General features: G+C 40.7%; 1 protein-coding gene across 1 annotated transcript in view; it reads right to left on the reverse strand.

Annotated features, from left to right (window-relative positions):
- large1 (LARGE xylosyl- and glucuronyltransferase 1) overlaps positions 1-24530 on the reverse strand; it is a 101816-nt gene that overhangs the window by 24013 nt on the left and 53273 nt on the right. Inside the window, exons 4-6 of the mRNA XM_076722074.1 lie at positions 22551-22633; positions 16346-16469; positions 15178-15349 (exon numbers count right to left, since the gene is read on the reverse strand). Coding sequence (XP_076578189.1) covers positions 15178-15349; positions 16346-16469; positions 22551-22633 — 379 coding nt within the window. The remainder of the gene's footprint in view (positions 1-15177; positions 15350-16345; positions 16470-22550; positions 22634-24530) is intronic.

The following is a 24530-nucleotide window of genomic DNA, read 5'->3' on the forward strand; positions in this document are numbered from 1 at the left end:
CAAATAGTTGCAAATAAAGGCTGGGTGATAATTAAGACTAGGCAAAGGAAAAATCAGGATAGGGTTGGAATTACCTGTGCGACACTGGCTTACATGGTGAATTCAGCATAATGTACATTTCCACAGCACACATTCCATTAATTCAACAATAACAAAGTCATGTCATTCTCATTATTCTGAGTTTGTATTATATGTCTTATGTCTTGCCAATTAATAATAAGCTGCAGTGCAGACATTACACAGAAAGAGTAATATAGAAAGAACATCTCCATGACACAGTTTGTCCATCAGAAGCACTATCAAGTTTTTCTCAGTTAAATATCATACATATGCACTATTCTATACAAATACATTTCAGAGAAGAGTGTTATGTTATGTGCTTTTGAAAGAACATCAATATCGGTTGATATGCCATGATCTGATTTTTAAACTCAGTAACAATACTGCTATTGGTATCAACCTCAAAAATCCAGTATTGTTCAGCCAAGCACCTGTAAGCATTTCAATGTAAAAAATCTTTGCAAACTCAAGAATTTGTGTTAATCAAATTTTAGGAAAGCAGATTTAAAACTAATTGTAAACTCAATAAAAAACATTCTTTGCTGCATAACTGAGTTATGATCTCTAGCTAACTGGCTATGAGTCAATGACATAACAGGAGAGAACTGCTACTTCTCAAATGGCACACTGCTGCCATGAGACATTGGGCAAATTGAATTCAATACTGAGCTCATATGGAGTTTTCAGCTACAAGATAAAAGGCATAAAGAGGACAGAAAAGGAGGCAGAAATAAAGAGGAGAGATCAAGGAAATAAAGAGATGAGAAAGGAAGAGATGTATGAGGGCTTCAGGGCGAGAGATTATGAAAGGCAAGCTGGGCAGAGATAAAGGTCAAGGAGATAGGCATTAGGGAGGAGATAGGAGCATGGAGAGTGGGCATGGGTGTAGCAGTTGCAGCTTTAATGAAGGCTGTAAGGAAGATTAATGAGAGTTTATTGGAGCAGGCAGCAGAGAGCAGACAGCCCCCTTTAGAAATGCTGCAAAACAAAGAACACAGATCTGACATCAAGGTGACGAAAGAGCCTGCCAATTAGTGCTCAAAAAACAAAACACTGCTCATGTTGGACAGATTTCACAGGTGATTCTACTTTGGTTTGGATTCATCAAAAAACGTGGCTGTAAATTTAATCTCATTGTCAGCAGTTGTGGGAGGAAAATTCTATGGAAATCTCTTCCTATATATTCTACTCCATGCTTTTATAAAGTTAAACAATTTTGATTGCAGTTAAGTAATGTGCCACCGTGCCACAGTGGCACGGTGGCACGGTGGAAACACTGTCGCCTCACAGCAAGAAGGTCCCGGGTTCGATTCTCGACACACCAGGTGTGTCCTCCACCATGCCTTCGGTGCCTGCTGCTCGAAGAGGGCCTTTCTGTGTGGAGTTTGCATGTTCTCCCCGTGTTCACCTCCGTAAAAATATACCCCCACTAAAAACATCACCACCTGACCAATGGTGACGGCGAAGATGGGTCCCCGGGCGCTGGTCTGGCTGCCCACCGCTCCTGGTCTGCCGCGGAGGAGGGACGATCAGGATGGGTTAAAGGCGGAAGTCAAATTTCACCTCGTGTGCAGTGTTCGCATGTGTGTGACAAATAAAGGGGAATGTCTCCCCCCGATTCTTCTTCTTCTTAATAAACCTGTGTGACTAATTATTTTGATCATGTTTGATGTCCCTGAAGAACACATATTAGTACTGTATTCAGCAGCAGCTAAATACATTCAGACCCATGGTGCCTGGTGGAGCACAGCTCAAAAGAGCTACGTGGAGCCACCATCCTGTGAACCTGGGGTTGTGTGCAATGTCACTGAAGGAGCAGATAAAAGTGATGACCTAGGCATCATAGACTGGTTCTAGAGATGTGGAATGTCACCTCTCTGGCAAGGAAGGAACCAGAGCTTGAGCAGGAGGTGGAATGGTAAAAACTAGATGTAACTGGGCTCACCTCTATGCACAGCCCTGTGTCTGGAACCAAATCCCTGGAGAGGGGGGCTGGACTCTCTTTTTCCAGAGTTGCCCAGAGTGACAGGCACCGGATGGGTGTGGGGATACGTGACTCACTGAGAGGCTCAGACTGTTTTTCTTTGGAATTTATTGGAAGGAATGTGCTAGTCATGGACTGGCCATAAAAAACACCCTGTTGAGGGGAGTGTAAGTGTAGATAAGTATACTTGCTATCAGAAGACATTAAGCCAAAGATCAGTGATTGCCTTTGATTGACTTTGTCCATATCAGATCTGCTGACTTATTCCAGAATGTCAATCATAAAGGATTATCTTATTTTGTCTTGGAGCAGAGCTGTCAGTTGATCAACACTTGGTGGTGAGTTGATTCAGATCACAGGGGAGATTGCTGGACGGACCAGGTAAACTCAAGTCTAGGAGTTGTTGTAAGAAGGTTGGCGCCTGTCATGGCAGCAACCTCGGAACCTGCTGGTGGACACCAGTGGTGACAGAGGCCATAAAGCTGAAGAAGGAAGGCTTTCAGGATTCGTTGGGAGGTTATGGAGGAGGACTTTTGGTTGACCCAAAGGAAGTTCTCAGGAAGGAGACTCAGGAAGGGAAAGCAGGGCTTGGCTCAGGGAAGGAGGGACTACTGACCCTAACAGGGTATACTGTCGAGGAGTGGAAACCTCTTATTGTTCCTACTCCCAAAGTACACACCACTCACCATACGTGTGAAGCCGTCAGTGAGGACTGCTAAAGTATGGCTAGAGAGAACGGATGCCACACTCCAGCACCAGTTCCAACACACAGACTGGAGTTTGTTCAGTACCCGGGCCACGCTGGACTCAGGATCCATTGACATTGACTCACATGCCTCCTTTGTTCTGGATTACATTAACACTTGTGTTGACAACGTCACCACCCACAAACAGATAAAAACTTTCCCCATTCAGAAGCCTTGGATGAACAGTAAGGTCCGCCTCCTACTAAAAGAACGTGATGCTGCCTTCAGATCTGGCAACACAGCTCATCCAGAGCTAACCTGAAGATGGGCATCAGGCTCAATCTTAACACACTCACAAGCTACAGATTGAGGAGCACTTCCACAACAAGGCCGAGCCCCACTGCATCAGCCTAAAAAGAAAACGGCCCCAACCAGCAATGCCTCCCTCGCTGACGAGCTCAACAACTTCTATGCTCGCTTCGACAGGACAACTAACAACCAGCCATGAAAACTGCTCCCCACCCAGATGAACAGCCCCTCACTTATGACGTGCGTTCTGCACTCAGCAGGGTGAGCATCCATAAGGCTGCTGGCCCTGACGGCATACCCGGCCGCATGCTCAAGGCCTGTGCAGAACAGCTGGCTGAGGTCTTCACTGGCATCTCCAACCTGTCACTGGCCAACATAGCAGTCCCCACGTGCCACAAGACCACCCCCATCGTGCCAATATTGAAGCAGTCAGCTGCAGTGGGCCTTAATGACTTCTGCTCCTTCGCACTCACCCCCATCATCACCAAGTGCTTCAAGAGACTGGTCTTGGCCCACCTCAAATGCTGTCTTCCTTCCATAATAGACCCCCATCAGTTTGCCTACTGACCAAACAGGTCGACGGAGGATGCCATCTCCACGGCAATGCACTCCACCCTAATGCACCTGGGAAACAACAACACCTACGTGAGGATGCTGTTCATCGACTTCAACTCAGCATTCAACTCAGTCATCCCCTCCAAACTAGTCAACAAACTAAGTGACCTAGGCATCAGCACCTCCCTCTGCAACTGGACCCTGGACCTCCTGACCAACAGACCCCAGCCTGTCAGGTTAGACAACCACACCTCCGCCACCCTGACCCTGAACACCAGCGTCCCACAGGGCTGTGTGCTGAACCCTCTCCTCTACTCCTTCTTCACCCACGACTGCGTGCCTGTGCATGGCTCCAACTCCATCATCAATTTCCCAGACGACACCACTGTGATAGGCCTGATCAACAACAATGATGAATCAGCCTACAGGGATGAGGTTCAGCAGCTGGTGATGTGGTGCACAGACAACACCAAGAAGACCAAGGAGCTCATCGTGGACTACAGGAAAACTAAAGGTTGCAGTCACACCCCCATTCACATCGACGGGGCTGAGGCTGAACGTGTCTCCAGCTTCAAGTTCCTGGCCTCCGAGGACCTCTCCTGGACCCTCAACTCCTCCACCTTGATAAAGACTGCTCAACAGCACCTCTACTTCCTGAGGAGACTGAAGAAAGTTAACCTGGCTCGTCAAATCCTAGTTAACTTCTACTACTGCATTGAGAGCATCCTGACCAATTGCATCTCAGCATTGCACGGCAGCTGCACAGCCTCTGAGTGGAAGGCCCTGCAACAGGTGGTGAAAACCGCCCAGTACATCACTGGTGCCCAACTAACTGCCGTTGAGGACCTCCAATGCAAGCGATATCTAACAAGGGCACACGGCATCAGCAGTGACAGCTCCCTCCCCAGCCATGGACTGTTTGCCCCCCTACCATCTGATAGGAGGATAAGGAGCCTCTGCTCCCACACCAGCAGGCACAGGAACAGCTTCTTCCCCAGAGCTGTTACCCTGCTGAACTCTGTCCACCAACATGTCCCATGTTACCTTTAAGGAACGTTTCTGTAGCCCGGACATTGAGCTGCTAACTGTGGGGATGCGGCCTTATTATTTGCCTCTGGAGTTCATGTCTGCCATCGTGATCACTGTTTACATCCCTCTGAAGGCTGACGGAAAGCAGTAAGTGACGTCATCCACTCCACCATGGAGCTACAAAAGCAGCAACCAAACACGTTTGTAGTCATTACTGGGGACTTTAATCACAACACTTTGGACAAAACTCTGTCAACATTCCACCAATTTATTAACTGCCCCACCAGAGACAACACCAAACTGGACCTACTGTATGCTAATGCAAAGGATGCATCCAGTGCAACAGCCCTTTCCCCCCAGGCAGAGTTGATCACAGCCTGGTATTGTTAACACCTCAGTATGTCCCTCTTGTCTAGAGACAGCCTGTGTCCATGAGAACAGTGAGGAGGTGGACGCAGGAGGCTAATGAGTCACTGCAGGACTGCTTTGAGACAACAGACTGGGATGTGTTGTGTGAGCCACATGGGGAGGATATCAACAACCTGACTGAGTGTATCACAGAGTACATCAAATTCTGTGAACAGAAGAACCCGGACTGTATGCTGCTTTTCCAACAAGCCCTGGATCACCAGTGACCTGAAAAGTCTGCTAAATAGGAAGAAACAAGCCTTCGGGTCAGGGGACATAAAAGAACTGAGGAGTGTTCGGCATGAGCTGGGGGAGAAGATGAGGCAGAGCAGAGATGCCTACAGGTGGAATCTGGAGGCCAAACTCCAGCGGAACAGAGTGAAGGATGTGTGGACGGGAATGAAGGAGATCACGGGGCTCAAGCTCATCCATCAGACATAGAGCTACATCATCATGCATTTCGGGTGTTTGTAGTCACCTGATAGGCCCAAGATTCATTCTACTTTTAACTATGTTTTTGTTCTCTCCTAACTCCTGAGAAATATATCTCTCTCTTTCCCTGCTAAATGCTCCACTATGTTCACCCAGCCAGTTGCTAACTCTGCTGTCTGGTGCTCAGCAGGTAGCATGCAGTGGGTTTATCAGAGTTTTTCCACTAAAAGCAGCTTCCTGCTGCTGAAAATTGTGTTTAGTAGAGTGGAGTTTGGGGAAAAACCAAAGCAATGAGCTAAAAGAGGCTGGACTGCCTCATAGAGCTGAGGGAAACCATACAGTTGGTGGTCTTTCTCATAGTACACAATTTCATAAAATCATATATTTTTTTTAAACTTTGTTTTTTAATTTATAAATAATCAATCACAGTTTTAAACGAAAAGCGACCATTAGAAAGTTTCCTTTCCCATCAAAATCAGCATTATTATTATTATTATTATTTTTTCCCCAGACAAGGACATGGCCTACCTTTCTTTCAAAACTCTTTGGGGCAGTCCCAACATTCACAATAAGAAAAACTGATGAGCAACTGACCGTGAAGCTTTAACCATAGTCTTTCTCAAAAACAGTCAAATACTGACTTTCCAAGTCAGAGAGCCATGACAGGCAAGAAAAGGAAACAAAATCAATACAGCTTTAGTCTATTTCAAAAAGAGGAAAAAATGAACAGCTCTGGTTCAGAATAATATCTAAAAAAAAGTCCCTTCAAAACAAGTTGATTTCTATGGTCAAACAAAGCTGTTAGCCATAGCCTTAGCCATTTAATCTTCAAAACAGATTAATTCACATTACACTGTTTAGGTGTTATTGATCTTGGAATTTAACAACTGGCTATCTGGCCTGTGAGCCCCTGAAGGATTAAAGCCAATACCTGGTATTTTGAGATTACAGTCTGAGTAGAATGCATTACAGAGCTGGACATAATGGTATATATGCATGTCCTACATAGCAAAGTCCTCACACAGAGATCCACAATCTATTTCCCAGCATGCAGGCGACTAAGGGGGGGAGTGAGCAGTTCTTAAATTAGCTGTGGAGAGGTACCAGGAGATCAGTGGGAGGTTTTACTGCTGAGTCAAGGGTGCTGATATAAGTAAATATGAATGCCAAGGTCAGCAGGTCCAACATACACTCTTCACTCCACGATTTTATCCTCCTACTGCACCTCACTTGGAGCACTGATTAACAATCTTATCATTAGATATATTCAACAAATGCCAACTGAGAAATTTGTTTAGTTGGAAGTTGTTTTTCGCTGCTGGCATCATCCATACTAGTGCTAATTTTATTGGAATAATACAATGATACTGTATTATTGTCTTATGAAATTATGTTGTCCAAATAAAATGTCATTAAAAACTAAGAAAGTGATTCTTCAGAAAATTTGTTTTAGGTGAAAGCAATGGATCCAAACACCAAGCACCTCTTGTTTGAAGAATTTTAATGCTGTGCGATTTTTTGTGTATATTTCTTATCTTTATGCTGTTTGTACCCGTATTACTGTACATCATGAAAAAAGAAACAGGAGGTGGCACAAACTTCAAGTGTTGTTATACTAACTCAAGAAATTACAATTGGTAAAATCTTGACATAACCCAACTCTATGGAACAAGGATGTTTTCAACAAATTAAGTTCTCTTGTTAAATTACATTTCAAGATAGAGAGGGCTAATTCATCAATTTCAACAGATCTAAACATAAAATTAGACCAGACTGAATTGGGCTTTTGGCTCTTGCTTTTACATGTGGAGTCTTCTTTCAATTTAAATTCAGGTATTTTATTTCATCACTACCTCTCAATTTCAAACTTTCCATTTCAAAAGTTAGATGGTGTTGTCCCTAAGTTGTCCCTAATGCTCTGAGTTGTGAAACTGCTGATCATCTAAGACATTACCTGGTTAAATAAATAATGTAGCATAGTTGCACTATACTGTGTATGACTTGTCCTTGAACAAGAACGTTGTTTGAAGTAAATCCTCAGGTGAAACTGTGCAGCTGCACTGACAGCTTTTTTAGCAGATGGCGAGTTACAGTACTACATTAAAATGACCACTCTCAAATGAGTTTTGCTACTTGGCAAAGACATCTGTGAAGGAAAAGCTCCCATCGGCAGAGACGTTGGCCCTGAGGCTGATGGACGCTTACTGGGTTACAATCCCAGTTTCAGTGTATGGGGCTTGTTCCCACTCACCAGCTTTGTAGAAAGATTATTATTAATTATGTCAATCAAAATGATATTAAGCCAAGTCCCTGTTCACTGATAAGATTCTGTTTCTCTTTGCCAGCCTATAACTCTACTCTCGCTGCCTCAATTTATGTTGTCTCTCACAACTACATAGATTACTCGGGGTAAATGGTAGATAACAAAGATAAATCAGTAAGAGTAAAAGCTGTAAGATAAGCTGTAAAATGAGTTTCTTTGATGCAATTGTCAACGTATCATCAGGTCTTAAAAGGTGATATTTAACTGTGAGATCACACCAGATCTGAGGAAGTTACTGGGAGCCTTTCATTTCAGTGAGCCTCAGTGATGAGAGCAGCAGGTGTCACCACGGCAGCAGATTGAGGTTAAGTTTAATCATCCACAACATACAGATGCAGCTCCAAATTTTAGATAAATATTTGACTTTCTTCACCCTGTAGTTCTGTATACAATTATTGATCCCCACTGTGCAGCTGCCATGGACCTAAATGCCTTGGTCAGGGGCAGTGCCAGGAGAATGAACCTAACATACATCATGGGGGAAGCCAGAGCACCTAGAGGAAAACTATGCAAACTCTACACACAAAGGCCCTGTCTAAGCCAAGATTTGGCCCCCAGGAATCCCTGTTGTGATGCAACAGTACCAACCACTGAGCCACTGCAGCTCTTAAAGTACAGTGAGTTTCAACTTTGATCTGATTGTCAATGACCATTCAAAGCACAACAAGACAGTTTGTCACTGTGAGATGCCACTGCTGCCTGTACATATATGGACTCAACACTGGAGGTGTGATGGCGTGATGTCATGACTTCAATCAGTGCAACTCACGATGAAACAGTGGCCCAATGGCATGACCAGGGAAAGCTGAGAAAGGTTCAACACAGTTTTCCACGCTAACCCCTGTTTATTTCCATTCAATCAATTAATAATGAAAACAGAAGACATATCCTGACTTTCATACAATGGGTGAGGCTTCAAAAAGCCTGTATACTACACTTCCCACAATGCAACCAAACAAGAAACAGGATGTTCCTGGGAGAGAAAACTAAGTGTTCCCAAGTGAATGTTACTGTACGCATGTGTATGCATTAATGTGTCAGAATAGATATAGAGAGAGCAACAAAAACACAGAGGGAGATGCATGTGTAGGCATAAGAAATCCTATTCACGAGTCTTGGTCCAACCACTTACTTCTTCCTGAAATTAAAGCCTTGTGCAAAATGAAAAGCCTTCTGTGCACTTGGACCTCTCAGACACACCGAATCGAGGCCAGTAATTACTCTGCGTTGAATTTATTTAGGCAGTGCAGGCAAATAAATCTGCCCCCACATGAGCACATTTTTAATTTTTTGATTACGATGTTTTTTTTGTTGCTTCTTTCAAAGTCACATGCAGATGACTGTGAGAGACTGATTTTGCTGTATGAAGGCCCCTCTTGTTCCCTACCGAAGCAGGAAAGCAACCTTCAACCACATCTTGCAGTCTTTACCAGTGAATGGAGTTTGCTGGTTTGTCACTGAGATAGCTCAGATGTCTCATTTGACCTCAGTTTGGGACTGGCTGGGGAAAGTAAAAAAACAAAACAAAACAAAACAAAAAGCATTGCTTGGCCCATCATTCATCAATACCTTGTTGACAACATGTTGTTTTCTTAACACTAAAAGCAGCTAGAGTGAATTCTCTTTTAAAGAAGCCCATATTCAACCCTTCTGATCTCTAAAACACTCTAGCACGCATTCTTCACTCAACTCTCATATATCTACACCTGAACAATCTTCTTGTACCCACCAGTTTACTTTTAAGGCAGGCCACTCAACTGAGATTGCCCTCCTTGCCATTACAGAGAAAAACTCAATACTGCGGAGCAGATTCCCTCTGTCATCATCCTCCTGGACCTTTCTGCAGCGTCTGACAGGCTGAACCACCAGATTCTACCTCTCTCCACCATCCAAGAATGTAGAGTCTCAGGCTCTTCACATCCTCCCTTAAGAACTACAGAATCTGAACCTTAGAGCCTCACTACTGGAGTTCTTTAGGGTTCTTTTCTGGGTCTCCTCTTTTCTTTTTATACCAAGTAACTTAACTCTGTTATTCACTCATATGGCTTTTCCTACCACAGCTATGCAGATGACACTCAATTTAGTCTTTTTCCTGGCCCGAAACCCAAGAAGCCGCATACAGATTAAAAAGAAGTTTTTGCATGAATGTATGTCTGAACTGCAAACAACAATATCCAGGCAAAATTTCCAACCAAAAAACATCCCCAAAACTAAACATCATTTTTTTTCTCATTGTCTCTAAAAATCCATATTAGCAATTTTGAATCTGACATTGTTATCATCAGAAACACTGGGGGATACAATCACATGATTCACTTTCCAAGTGATCAGGTCAGTGGATTCTGTGACCTCTTCATAAAACATACTTTTATTGGAGAGCTTTTCCTGATTGTACTTGATTTTTATTGACTGCCCTTTTGCTGACAGTGTAATTGGTTTAATTTGTTTTTTCTTAAAGTGGAAACTGTTTTTATGATCTTGTAGTCTTGTGGTTGCTTTGTGTGGCACACTTTGTAACATGGTTCAGAAGAGTGCTCTATAGAGGGGGCTGGATTACATAGTAGTTATTGTTTGCAATGTATCTATGGATGTACAGAGGATAACATTATCCACAGAAAGTGTAAGTCACACTGAATCTAAAAATATATGTATCTTGTTTGTGTGTTCACATTTCACTGAACAGAGGTCTGACTTCAAAAGGAGCAAAAATTGGGATGCAAATTGGGCCAATCAGGTGCTAAGAGTTTGAAATGACCATAATTGTCTCGAAGGGCTGCATGTCACAGCCACTGCTGTAGCTCCAACTGTGATGGCAAGCAGTCCAAATCATCAAGTAAAAGTACAATAATTCATTTTTAGAACAATGTTTTTAGGACACCAGAATGCATGCGTTCTTTTTACCTCATCCAGTTTTTCCGGGTATTTCGGACGCAAAATGCCATCTACCTTTACTAGGCAGGTTGAAAAGTGCACGGCATTACTTCCAAGACACATGCACACAGTTTCGAAGAAAATACCTGGTGAAGAGAAATGGACCTGGGCTCTATACACAACGCCTGAGAGACGTTCAAGAATGAATGAGTTCAAATGCAATCCAACAAACTGTTCAGTCTCCTCCGTACCTACATTAAAAATCTCAACCTGCCTGCCCTCTCCTACAGACACACCATCACGGGCCTCAAATTTGTCAAAGTGGCAAGGGTCATGGATTGTACTCCCGGCAGTGCAAAGCATATGGGAATGAGGCTAAGATGAAATATGAGGTATTGAGTCGAGCTCTAATTTCCCTAGGGCTCCACACCAAACCCCAGAATATCTACTGATTAGAATTGGAGAGTTAAGTTGAACAAATTCCAGGCAGGCACCAGTGATTTCTGACAACGGATGGATAAATGGTGTATGTAACCATCTCTGTGTGGCTGTGAAACCCATCAACAAGAACATACAGTCAGTTCAACATTTAACCTCCCTGAGTGCTGTCAGGGTCATATGGAGAACACAAAAGAGAGGCAGACAGAAAGGACCTGGAGGCAAGCAGGAAAAATAATCCATAAAAAAGACACAGCAATTCATTGCCAACGTGACCAGGCCTGCTGTGAAAAATGGGGTCATTGGACAAACATGCCCTATACGTGGAGTTCGGTAGGACCACATTTAACACTCCGAGACTAATGCCAAACAATAAATGCATTTCAGATCTATATATTGGAAATCAACATCCAATTTGAAAGTATTTAAAACGGTGTCCTCATGATGCACTAAGATTTGAGGTTTGATAAACCTGAACTGTTGTTTTCACTCAGAGTATGTTTGTTACAAATCCAGAATCATATTCAACTAGCCATAGACAGACATACACACAAACATAGATGGTGCCGCGGATGGCTGCCTCGGTGTGTTGGTGCGATTTGTCATGCACCAACATCACCAAAACAAATTCCTGGTATGTGTAAAATCGTACTTGGCAATAAAGCTTTTTCTGATTCTGATTCTGATTCTGATCCAGGGAACTGTAAGGAAAATGAACTGAAAATGACAAAATAAATGAATATCAGAGCAAAATTTGTTAATAAATACAATGTAACAGACACTCAAATATTGGCATTTATTTAACTCAGCTGCAAAGAGATCCAGGTCTTTATTGAAAACAGGCTTATATTAGTGTAGAGTGTCTTTTTCTGTTTTGCCTTTTTTAAAACTATATTTTATCATAATAACAAGCCTTTCTGACTGATCCTCTGTTCTGAGTTTCTGATAATGCAACCTCAACATTTGCTCCATGTTTGCCTGTTGTCTTGATAAAATCAGTATCGTGTACATAGCCACAGCACTAATTTCCTCAGTACAACAGAATCATGTCATAACCACCACTCTGCAGCTCTCAGTTTCTCTTTTTTACCACAGTTTGAATTTACTGATAATTTCCAGTCACTCAATTGTGCTGTTTTTCAATTACTTTTAAGTGAAATTGTTACATTAAAGGCCTTCCAACAACTCAAAGAGTACAATCCCTCTTTTTTTAATTTTTAAATGTCTGTAGGATGAGTTGAGTTACACGAACGACAACTTAACCACTCCAAAAATGGCAAAATTAATGGAATAAGAAATGTAATTTATTAGTGAAGACCTGGGAATGCCCCATCACTCTCAATCCATGTTAGTCAGAGAATGAGAGCAGTAAAAAGGTAAAGGGCAAATTATACTTTCAACATCTGTGTAGCCGCAAGGGTCCGTGTGATATTAATTTCGTCGGAAGCTCATGTCTTTGAGCATCCTTGTGGACAACTGCAGCAACAGCACATGTGCTGAAAAGCATAATAGAAGGTCTGCATTTTGACTTCCATTACACATGTGAAATGCATCTGCATCTGTACACACCCATTGTAGTATGTAAAGAAGAACATAAAATGTACAAAGATGAGAGGAAAAAGGTGTGAAACGGGGGAAAATTAGTTGACTTCTGAGATCAGTCAGAAGCTAAGCCACACACACACACACACACACACACACACGCACACACACGCACACACACACACAAGTTGGTGCTTCAATTGCTGCTTGGGGTGAATTAACACAGACTGTGCAAATGGTCCAATGGTCAAATTTGTATGCATGATATAATGCAAAAACTTGCTCTTCTTTCTGTCTGAACAGACTTTTCCAGATCTGTTTTCAGCTCTGTTGAATTGTAAGAAGACACTTGTTCTGAGTTCGTCTGGGGATAGGGTTGCCAACTTTTTAGGATTCAAATGAGTTAGTGTTTATGATTGTCTAACTTGCATTAGACTAATGTCACAGCCAAACTCAGGGTAATCTAAAATATATGAGAAATAACGCAACCCTCTTTTTCAATTTGTCAATTTGTTAAAGAATTTCTTAAAGAAACATCTGCAGTAAGTCTTGTGTTTTGTTGATAGTGGCATTCAACACTCAAAAAAGTAGAGGTGACTGGAATTAATGAATATAACATTTCTGTTAAAAAGAGAGTGAAAGCAGCTGAGTGGTGAGTAAGACATGTCTGCTGTACTGATAGAATTAGTGCTGTGTGAATGTACACTATACTTACAGAGTGAGCCATTTAAGTACAGGTAATTCCACCCCTGGTCAATAGACTAGGCTATTATTATCATCAAACCACTGACTTTTATTTCAGAAATCACAGTCATTTCTACCAAAGACATAGTCCTTAGTGATCGCACTTCAGCATATATTTTGGTTGCTTGGGTAGGACAGTATGTAGTTACTGTATGTAAATTAATTAATGGCATGTATCAGTACATGCTCTCTTGGAATACATTAAGGTCTTAACATCCCTTGTGCGTTGGTGGCTTCTATGCACTCGATAAGGTTAATGACCAGATAAAATAAGAGCTGTGCTGGCTAAATCATAGCGCTGTATAAGCTCTTGTAACCTGCTTTATAAGCTTGTGTATCAGCTGGTACTTTGAAGCCTGAGATCAACATATATTGAGTGCATCTTAGTGGAGTGTTGAAATGCTGTAAACATAATGGGGCTAAACAGTTCAGCCAGACTGGACAGCAAAGGGAGTGGGTGTCAGACGTGCTGCATTGGAGTCACTTCCTAATGAAGTTTGATCCACCCACTGTTAGCTGTGCTGCACTATAGGACAGCACTACTCATAAATCTTTGAAGTGACTGACCAGCACCACCCCCTGTTTACGTGCCTTCCTCAATCTTTACGCTTTCCTCTCTTCCATGCTTCCTTGTGAAATACTCACAGGACTTTTTTGGATGGGCGTTCAACATTATTTGTAAGAATCAGGTTATGCTCGAACAGAACTAGTTCATACAACCTGTTACCTGATTGTGTTGGATAGCAAAAGGGTTTATAGCTGTTTTGGTCAGCCATACTGGAAGGAGGACTGAAAAGTTGGCTGTAATAGTTCACATCATCTGATATTTGTTTTCGATAAATCTTGACCTTTGTGATTTGATTGTTAAGAGTATTTGTTAGCACAGTAACTTTAAAAGAAGATATTGATTTCACTTAAAAAGAAACTCACCAGCTCCTTAAAATACACACAATAAAGAACTACAAGGTCACAGTACAAGGACAATATTGTAATTTTTAAAGACAACATCTCAACATTTCAGTGCTGTTATCTTTTTTTTATTTCAATTTGTGGTGAGCATATTACCCTAAATATCAAACTATTCACTTCATTCTTATGAGTTACTAAGTTTATTAGCCTACATGGCACATTTGAGCAGTTTGTAGGCCTATATTTTAAAGCTTCATTTACAGCACACAAACTGTAGCTCATGAATAGATGAAGAACTACTCCTCCAGGCTCATCACAGGAACACCACAGTGTCTATCCAGCTGATCCCAACCACTCACTGATTGAACAAGCACAATCTTACATGATGAGTCATGGTGATGATTTTCTCCATGTGTGATGAATCAGCCATTATTGGAGAATGAGTGGGGAGAGAAAATATTATAAATGATTGGCAGACCAGCATCTGGACAAAAATCTGCTATGACAGACCTTTACTCTCACTCTGTACTGCTGTCACTTGCGCAATGATGAGGGAAATCATTCAGAACTACAGGAGCAATAATACTGATTATTCCATTTTTCAGACTTCCAATGAACAGAACCATTATTTGGTCTATAAAATATAATACACAAAACAAAGACAAATGCCATGGGTTTGAGCATCTAGTAAAGACCTATATACGGTCTTGGAAGTTTTCCATGTGATAAAACTGAAGTTTTAGGGGAAACACTGAAATCAGTAGTTTTCTTAAATTAAATCACTACTAGCTGCCTTTACAAAGCCATACTGGTCAAACCCTTGGTAAAAATATTCATGTACATGCAATGAAATTGCAGAAATTGTCTGAAAGCAGGAATTTTGTTACCTTTGAACTTGTGGAAGACAGCCCAGAGTTCAGCAATGTCAGTGGCAAATGTAATGTCTGTGTCCAGGACGATGACTCTCTGCAGGTCGGACGGCAGTGTCTTAGTGAGCACAAGCTTCATCAGGCCATAGATTCCTGAGTAATGTTTGTTGGGGATCCATGACACCTCAGACTGAAACACCACACCAAAACAAGGTTGGGATTATTTGCTGTTAAATTGACTGAATTTTATAACTGCATTGTTTATATGTCATCACCCTTAAAGATTGTTTACAGAGCTCATAACCTCTCCATAGTATCAAAGGAGGTGGCAGCCAATTAATTAACCACTTAATTAACCACTACAGCCCATATTCACATGATGATGCCATTTTTCTTTTGACACTCAGTGGGAAGCTCACATTTATTTAAGAATGGAAGTACATTAGATGTAATCAAGTCAGCAATGTAATGCTAACTGTCTTGCTGTCTCTTCACCTGAACTCAGAAATGTGCTGTTTAAATCAGTCACGTGACATTACGCTCACTGGAACACATATTTCTGTGTAACATTCATACAGATTACATCCAAAACAAGTATTAGATATAATCTGTATGAACAGAAGGAATGGTGAGTGTTTTGTGTTGCATGATGTGCCTGGCAAGACATCTGTGTTTTGTTAAATTACGTTATGTTAGACTGCAAGCTTGGTTACATTCATGGTGTTTTGTTTCCAGTTTTATATAAATGTGTCTAAGCGCGTTGATATTTCAGAATTAATTTCTGCCTTTCCTATTGTTTCATGTACTGCTATCAAACGGTAATGTTAGTTAGGGAGTGGTTGAAAGCTAATGTTACCAGTTGTCCAACAGTAGCTAATGGGCCATCAAATATGTTGTTTTGAAATACGGCCTGATGTCCCTCTGGATTTTCACTATCCTTTGTCTTTTCAGTTGCTAATCAATTGGGAACAGGTGAAATGATAACGATTTGGCAGATGTCTTTCCTCTATATGATTTGCAACCTGGAACACAGCAGTACGACATTATCCTTTTGTTAACACTGTTCGAGCTTCCCACTGTGAGTGTGACATCAGAACAAAATGGTTCATGTGGGAATATGGTCTAAAGGGCATTAAGTGTAGTTGGATGCAGCTTTCTAAGGGAAACTGGGAGTTGTGTTCCTCACCTTCAGCTCATCTGCGTCATAGAAGTTGACCCTGACAGCAGGAACCATCCAGGTATGGAACAGAGAGGACAGGATCTGCTGAGCAATGGAGTCTGTGATGAAATGGAAATGCAGTGGGTTCCGCCTGTGGACACATAACCAAACTTAAATGAGTTCTATGCTGTTTCACAGCAACATCCTGTTTGCACTGGGGGTTCTTTACTACAACACTAAAAGGGTCAATCTTCTGGACTATTTATACAGGTAAGAAAAGGTTTGTAAAATATGGTGGACAATGTTTGGAATAACTAGTGAGGAAAATAGTTCTAAGATACAGCATCAAACTGCCCTGGTAGTTGTAGATAGAAATTTGCCGAAGTCTGACGTATTTACACCATATTGATGTTAATTAAAGTTTAATATCACAGTTAAATTAATAAAGAATTTTATCAAACGAGAAATTCCTTTAAAAGTATCAACATTAGGTTATATCCATGCAACCTGTCATTTTGCATCATTAAAAGTTATTGTACATGAAGACAGGTCTGGGTTTAAACAGTTATCAATAATTATTATTGTTTATATTGTACATCAGGATTTGTGTATTTAGTCACATTTTATATTAAGGTGGATTATATTGAGGTTATATAAGGTTTATATTCTGTGGGTTACAATTAGGTTATTAACACAGTAATTTCCTTCATTAAAGTCAATAAGCAGTTATTAGAAGGTTATTTAGGGAAAGCCCTTGTAGTTGTAGAATGACACTAGTAAGTACTATATAATGACTACTACCAAGCCAATATGCTATTAATATACATGCTAATAAACAAGGGCCTTTGGCCTTCATTAGGTAGGACAGTATAGAGGACAGAGCTGTATGTCAAGCTGCTACAGAGCTTTAAGGACTTGCAGCACAGGGCAAAAAATTGTAGCACAAGTATAAAAAGTCTGTTACCATCTCTAAAAACCACCATAAGTACCACATCAGCACATATAGTTCACATCAGCTCACACACATCAAACAGGGGTGTATGTGCAAAATACATATTCAGGAATTCAAAATCAGGTCAAGAGATTGTGACACTGAGCTGAGGATGTGAACACTCTGGGGTGTCTTGTGATGAATGACTTGGGAATGAATGCGTCAGCTGCACTTGCTCAATAAGCACTGGGGGCTGGAATCTGTCAAAATGTATCAGAACTCTGGTTTCATACTAGCTGACAGCAGCAGCAGTGCACATGGAAATGGTTTTCGCATCCTCTGGACAAATGGCAACAAGTCTTTGACTGGATACATGGGATTATATTGATAAAGAGTCAAATATGTAAAGTAAATGCTGATTATCAGAATCTTGTCCATGCTAATCTATTCATCTAATCTTCATAATGCAATATAAATATCTTGTTCTGGTCAAGACTTTCAGGGCAGACAGATACAGATTCATTGTGCTCAGAGAGGAGTGAAGCATTGCCCTGAACCTGAGCTCTCACCTTCCAGCTCAAAGAGGAAGTTTCTTCCACCATGTAGAGTATGGATGCACCATTCCAACTTTTTCTCTCCCAGTACTGATTCCATCACTTCCTCAGTCTCTCATGAGAACCCATCAACCTCAGTTTTTACCAAATCCTGACCTGAATGCAGACACACCTTCAAGATCAACTCTTCTGAGACATAACTTGACAAGAGATCTGCTAGTAATACATACGTTTCAGACTGACTTTCAGATTTCAGATTTAATTGTGCTAATCAGGTGTGAGCAGCTGTGAGCACATCAGTCTCTCTTTGTGGTCATTTTTCAGTTTCAGTTTTCAGTTTCTTTGTAGTCATTTAATTGACTTTCCAACAAGAAATTTTAACACTTCATACAAAGGTCCTTGGGCTCCTGGGTATGTGCCCAGCAGGGCTGTTTAGTAAACCATCCACACTGCAAAATGCTAGGGTTGAGGGTTAATTACATGCTTCTGTATTTCTGCACCAAACCACTTCAGCTATGTTGCATCTTTCTCCTTAGAAACCAAAACCAACTTCCTCTGTAGTTGCCAAAAGCTTGTCGTTAAGAAGATGCAGTCAGTCCTCCTTTCTGACCCATTCCCTTTTTTTCCTCTCTCTCTCTCTCTTTTGCATCATTAAACATACTGTGCAACAAAATCAATTTCATCCATGCACTTTTTAAAAGCGGGTGTCACACAGAGAGTATGAAAAAAGTCTAAATCGAGTTTGAGAAAGACTGTATCAAGTAAATCTGGCAAAACTACCAAATGCATAAGTCTGTTATGTTGACATTTCTTGTGAAGCACATACAAGAATTGATGAGTTAGTAGCAGCTGCATTACTGACCAACATTAAGTAACCATAGAAAATAAACATAACTACAGCAAATGAGGTTACTGCTGTGACAATGCCATTCAGGTGACAGGATGCCTGCTGACATATGTCATACATATGGTAATATTATCAGGGATGGCTATAGCACTAAAATATTATTCATCAGCCCCCTTGACTGAATGAATGTACAGCAGCTGATACAGTACCTGAAACACTGAATTACATGATGGCATTGAGAAAGAATTGTGAGAATGTATTTAATGTGAATCAGTCAAATTTAGTGAATACCCAATTGGTTTAATAAAGTCCGAATCAATACCAGTACCAAGCCAGTGGAACACACTGGTGCATCCCTAGTATAGAGCAGAAACCAAGCATTTTGGAGTGGTTTATATGAATGTACTCTAGACAGATTGTGTGGGAGGAGAAAAAACAACAACTGGATAGGATTTATATGACTGGCACCCTTCATATACATGACAAAGTACTTACTCATACCAGCAAAATTAAAAAACAGATCTTGCTGTTATGGTTATACAGAATGTTGCAGAATACCCTATTGAGATTTTGTCATCCTCCCTCATGACTAATTGTGCATTATCCATATGCATATGTTCTCAAACCTTGACTGAAAAAATAATAAAATAAAAAAAAACTGAGGCTATTGTCTCTGCCTTCCAAAATAACCCATACAAGCATTTTCTAATACAGTACCCCCATTAGTGGGGAGACATGATCAACAATTCATTAGATTTAAGAACAAAATACTGTCAGTGAGTGTCATTTGAAACAATCCAAATGATTCTTCAGTGATTACTTCATTTATGGTTAAGTTTAGTTAACTAAAACCTCTTGATTAGGGTTGGAGAAAGATTGTGGCCATGATTAAAAGAAACCAGGACAGCACATACAATACAATAAAATACAATGTTTTATATATGGAGGTTGTGGCAAATCATATTTTATCCTGAGACATTTGTGTGGAATTTTGTCATAATAAGCATATGGATTCTTGAGTTATGGCCAAAAACATGGTTTGTGAGGAGACAGTGACCAGTGACACCACCATTGCCATTGATGTGACTCAGGCAGAAGTGTTCATGAAAGAGGTAATGCGCTGAAGTTTTATTCACATTACTGATAGTCACATTTGCCAACTTTCTCCCTAACTCTCTGAAGTATCATCTGGTGGTCCCCTAAATGAAATGCACTGTTACCTTGAATACAATTCCGGATTTCTCTGGGTTTGAACATTGTTGGAAACATTTGGGATTCTATAAGTACACAACTCAAAACAAATTGCTTCGGTTGGTCTCAAAGCATTAAATGTTTGCTTATAAGCAAGACCCTGTTGGATCTGATTCTTATTTGAAACCACTCATACACATAAGCATCAACATTAGCATGTCTATAAATAAAAACACCGCTCTGTTTTAGTTATAAACCCCATGGTGCTATCAGGAGAATATTTTTAAGCTGATAGAAACGTTATGATACTTAGTCAGAATTAAACATGAGAATGCGAATGTGCTTCTTATGTCTCTCTGAACATAAAAGAGAAAACAAAATATAGCTACGAGCAGCAATTCCAGATTTCAAAGCCTTTTGCACTCAACAGAAGGAAGCAGGTCAATGGACAAAAATTAAATGTGCAAGTAGCTGTGAATGAATGGGTTTTAGGTGTCACACTGGTGAGCAAATTTACTTTGGCTTGTTTAATTCATCTTTTTTTTTTTTTTTTTTTAAATGAAATTCAGTGGGAATCATCAGGAGATGGCACAGGATTTTACAAATTAGTTTGATCAGAATTGCTAATGAACATGTTGAGTTATGAGCAAATGTGATAAGTCACACCCACTTGCACCAATCAACAGTGCACACAATTGGTGAAATTTGGTCAACTTGATTTTCAGGTACATGTTTTTGGCTTCCTCTATCAGTTGAATTCAAAACATTGGCCTGAAGGCAAGACTTATGATAACTACACAAACTGTTAATGAGTTACGGCTATTTTTCTGATAAGCCCCATCCCAAGCAAATTATTGTGGTTGATGGTGACAATGTTTTTCAACTGATCTTGCTCATTTATAAAAGAAATGTGAATCTCAGTCCTGCAATGCCATACACCCATTTTGGTGTTGAATTGAATAAACAGTTCTATTCATGTTACTCTCTAGTCATACTACTGTTTTTCCAAAAAAATCTAACTGGTGGAAAATGCATCATGGCAGACCTTTATAGTCCAGTGGATTTTTGTAGAGCACACTGAAATTTCAGGCTATCTGGCCGATCGGGCTCATATTTCTTAGGAAGCATATGCTTATTACTTCCAGTTATTTGGCTGAGTTTAATTATTCTATCTTATTCAAGCACATAAAAAATACAGCCGCAAGCGGTGATTCCATATTCAATCTCTTTTGTGCTGAACAGAAGGAAGCACCTCAATAGGCCAAAATTCAAGCCACAAGCAGCCACAAACGGCTTGCGCTCCATATCACTTCAGCTAGTTTAATTTCATTTAAAGCATAGACTGTATAAAACATGGATGAATTATCCAGCTCAGTGTGGTGGTTCTGGCCGTCTTCATCTTGGCAGTGCCTTGGCAGTAACTCCACCTAACCCCTGGCTAAACCAAAATGGTCAAGGAGGTGGTGCATGGGTGGAGGAAAGGCAGGCTGAATGAAGCCTTGTTGTTGAAACAAAAAGTGGCCATGTCCTTAACTATGCATAACCTTGAGCCCTAACATTTTAAAACAATTAGTTATATAAATCTTAAAACAAAACTCGGTGGGAATTTTCAGGAGGTAGCATCGGATGCCAACCCAAGTTATCAGTAAATATGTGATAGGCCATGTCCACTTTCATCAATCAACATGGCACTTCAGATTTGGATTAATACTTGCTCCAAGAACATGCACACCGAAATTGGTGAAATTCTGTCCACTGGGTTTTGAGGAATACAATTTTGGTGCTTGTAGTGCCCCCTGTGGGTGTGGCTCTAAATGTCTGGGTAGGCCACTTGGGCCAGTAATTGTATCAGGGTGGCCTCACTCACCACAAAACTGCACTGTCTGTGTCAGAATGGGGTCATGTGAAAGCTCCTTGCAGAGAATCCAAACTCACTGAAGAACATTAACTTGATTAAAGCACATGTGTCCTTGCAGCTCATCCAGTTTAGCATGTTTGTAGGTGTAATGACACTCTAGATTAGCCATTGTCATCACTGTGACCCACAAACTAACTCAGGCACACTGACTGGCCCTTTACATAAAAACTAAAAATGTCCATTTCTGTTGGAAAACATGACATTCCTACATAAAAAACTTGAATTACAAAAAAGAAGGCGTGACACTCTCATCTATTTATGTTTTGTTGATAGTCTCCATGATGCATTGACAATATATCAGCCACTCTGTGTGTGTTCCGTTCAGAGACCGTTTAGAAAACTGTGTTAATCCACTATTTTATAGTATTTTCTTTATTGCTGAAGTAAAGTAATTGCTTTTCTATATTTCTGAATTGTCTTGTGGGCTAAATCAAACAGTCTCATGGGCCATGTATGGCCTGAGGCTCCCCAGCTTTGGTACAGAGGTAGGGGTGAATGGGATTAGGCACTGTGAAGTGGTGTAGGTAAGGTAAGGGTAATTGATTCGAGGTAGCTTTAAAATGGCAGACCCCCACTTCTCAAATCAATACTCAACCTTGCCTGTGCCTAAACATATTATTGAATATGTTGGTGAACCAATGCAATAAATTTAGCTGATACAGTTGATATTAGCATTTTTACCACTTGCCACCACGTAATCTGACAAGCATTTGCTTTCCTAGAACATGCACTTAAAGGTAATATCTAGGGGACTAGGTTGGTGTAAGAATAAAAAAAGAGCATTGCTGTACCTGTGAAAAAGGACAGATTTAACCAGCGTCACCACGTCTCGACTGGCGTTGTAACCTGCACACACGATGGCCACATGGATGGTCTGTAGAGATCATGAGGAGAGAGAAGGATTAGAGAAACGGATTATAAGGAAAAGACTGAAAAAGAAGAAGTGAAAAGCTCATTCTGCACATCACAGGGTAGAAAAATTTCATTTGCAAGTAACAAAAAAGAAAACATGAAATTTGCAAACATAAAACACAAGGTTTTACTTTTTTAACTATACTTTCAGCAAAGAGTACAGTGTTAATAGCAAATCATACAGTGGAACATTAACAAGGGAAGAATTCTGATCAGCCATAGTAATATTAAGTCAGCTGCTTGGTTGACTGTTGCCTTGCAGCCCCAATTATTCAGTACTGTTTACTCCATTCATGGACTCCTGTAACATTTAACTCTTATGAAGCATTACAAAGCTAATATCAATAGTACATAATCCATTCTTCATTCATTCATTAACCCAAATGAGAAACAGAAATCTTCCATCAGGATATTTCTTTACTTTTATGCATGGCAATTTGAGAAGTTAACCTTTCTAAAGGACAGTTGGTACAAATTTTTTAATACTTTAACATTCACCCTTTTTTTATATTTCAAGGTAATAGGTTGAGAACTGTGGGTCTGACACCTGTGCCCACAGGGCAAACATCAGTGTTTAAAAGGACAACAACATGCCCCCCATTTCTAGAACCAAACAAATACCCTCGCTGAGCGCTATAATTTGATTTTTTGGTTCCCTCAACTTGGCATTTCTACTTCTACCTCAAGTAATGGCTTCATGAGTTTCCACAGTATGACTCCTTTCTATGACATGCCTTGTTACAGCATTGTGATGTGGTCTTTTGGTAAAAAAAATGTCTCCCTATCTCCATAGTGGAGGATTTCACTGTGTATGACTCTTGGGTGTTAGCTGAAAAGCAGGACTTCTCTCTCAAAATCCTACATTATGACAATTTTAGCTCATCTCTCCCCGATGCCAGCTTGACATGTCAAAACTCCATGTGTATTTTCTTTTCACCTCTCAGGGCTTCTTCAGTAATTTCACTGCAGGGGTCAGGGCAGCTAGGCTAACCCTCCAAATGAGAAGGGGTCATGTTCAACCACTGCTGCAAGGGTGCTACAGTCACATTGCCCTCTCTTAAGTTCTCCCATTCCATCTACCCTGAAGCAGCTCTGCTTTTCATGCAGTCACTTTTATCTTAAACAGTTCCAGGTCGTATCCAACAACTGTGTTTGAGTGACAGCTGATGTGGGAGGAAAGTAGAAGGTGGTGTTAAGCAAACATCTCAGGGCATATCCTTTCAGAGAGCACTGCACACAAATCACACACCTGCCAATGGGAAAGCACATGGTGTGTGTCTCTTGTGTTGGAGGAAAACCAGTTCTGAACCTCCTGTTATTCTTGGTATATTCTTAATCTGAGCTATACAAACTAAATACAAAAAAGCATAAAGGAAATAGATTTGTTAAATTACTGTAACTGTATATCAAATATTAACAACAACAACAAAATATCTACACAGTACAGTACAGTAGTTTTTGTCTTGGAAAACTAAGTGAATGCTCCCAAGTCAGAATAATGGGTTTTCCATTTTCACCTTCCTTCCAGCATTGCGTGAAATACATCATTAGCCACCTGTTTTACTTTTGCAACACTGGTATTAGAGCCAACCAAGGCACCAATTCAGAAATTATCAATTGTAAATACCCATCAGACCTTTCTTTAATATTTCCAGACTCAACATTAGCATATCAAACTTATACATAGAGCCTGAAGAATAAATTTGCTGGGCTGTAAATCCTGCTGACACGAGCCTGCGGCAGCTGCGGCACTATTGGCATATATGTCTGTTACGGCCATAGTGCCATGTGCCTCTTTTTGATGTTCAGTTGCAGAACTGTTTCCGTTTGTCAATAGGTTCCTTATTTGAGCTTCAAAC

This window comes from Chaetodon auriga, chromosome 22, assembly GCF_051107435.1.
Source record: "Chaetodon auriga isolate fChaAug3 chromosome 22, fChaAug3.hap1, whole genome shotgun sequence".
NCBI classification, from domain to species: Eukaryota; Metazoa; Chordata; class Actinopteri; order Chaetodontiformes; family Chaetodontidae; genus Chaetodon; species Chaetodon auriga.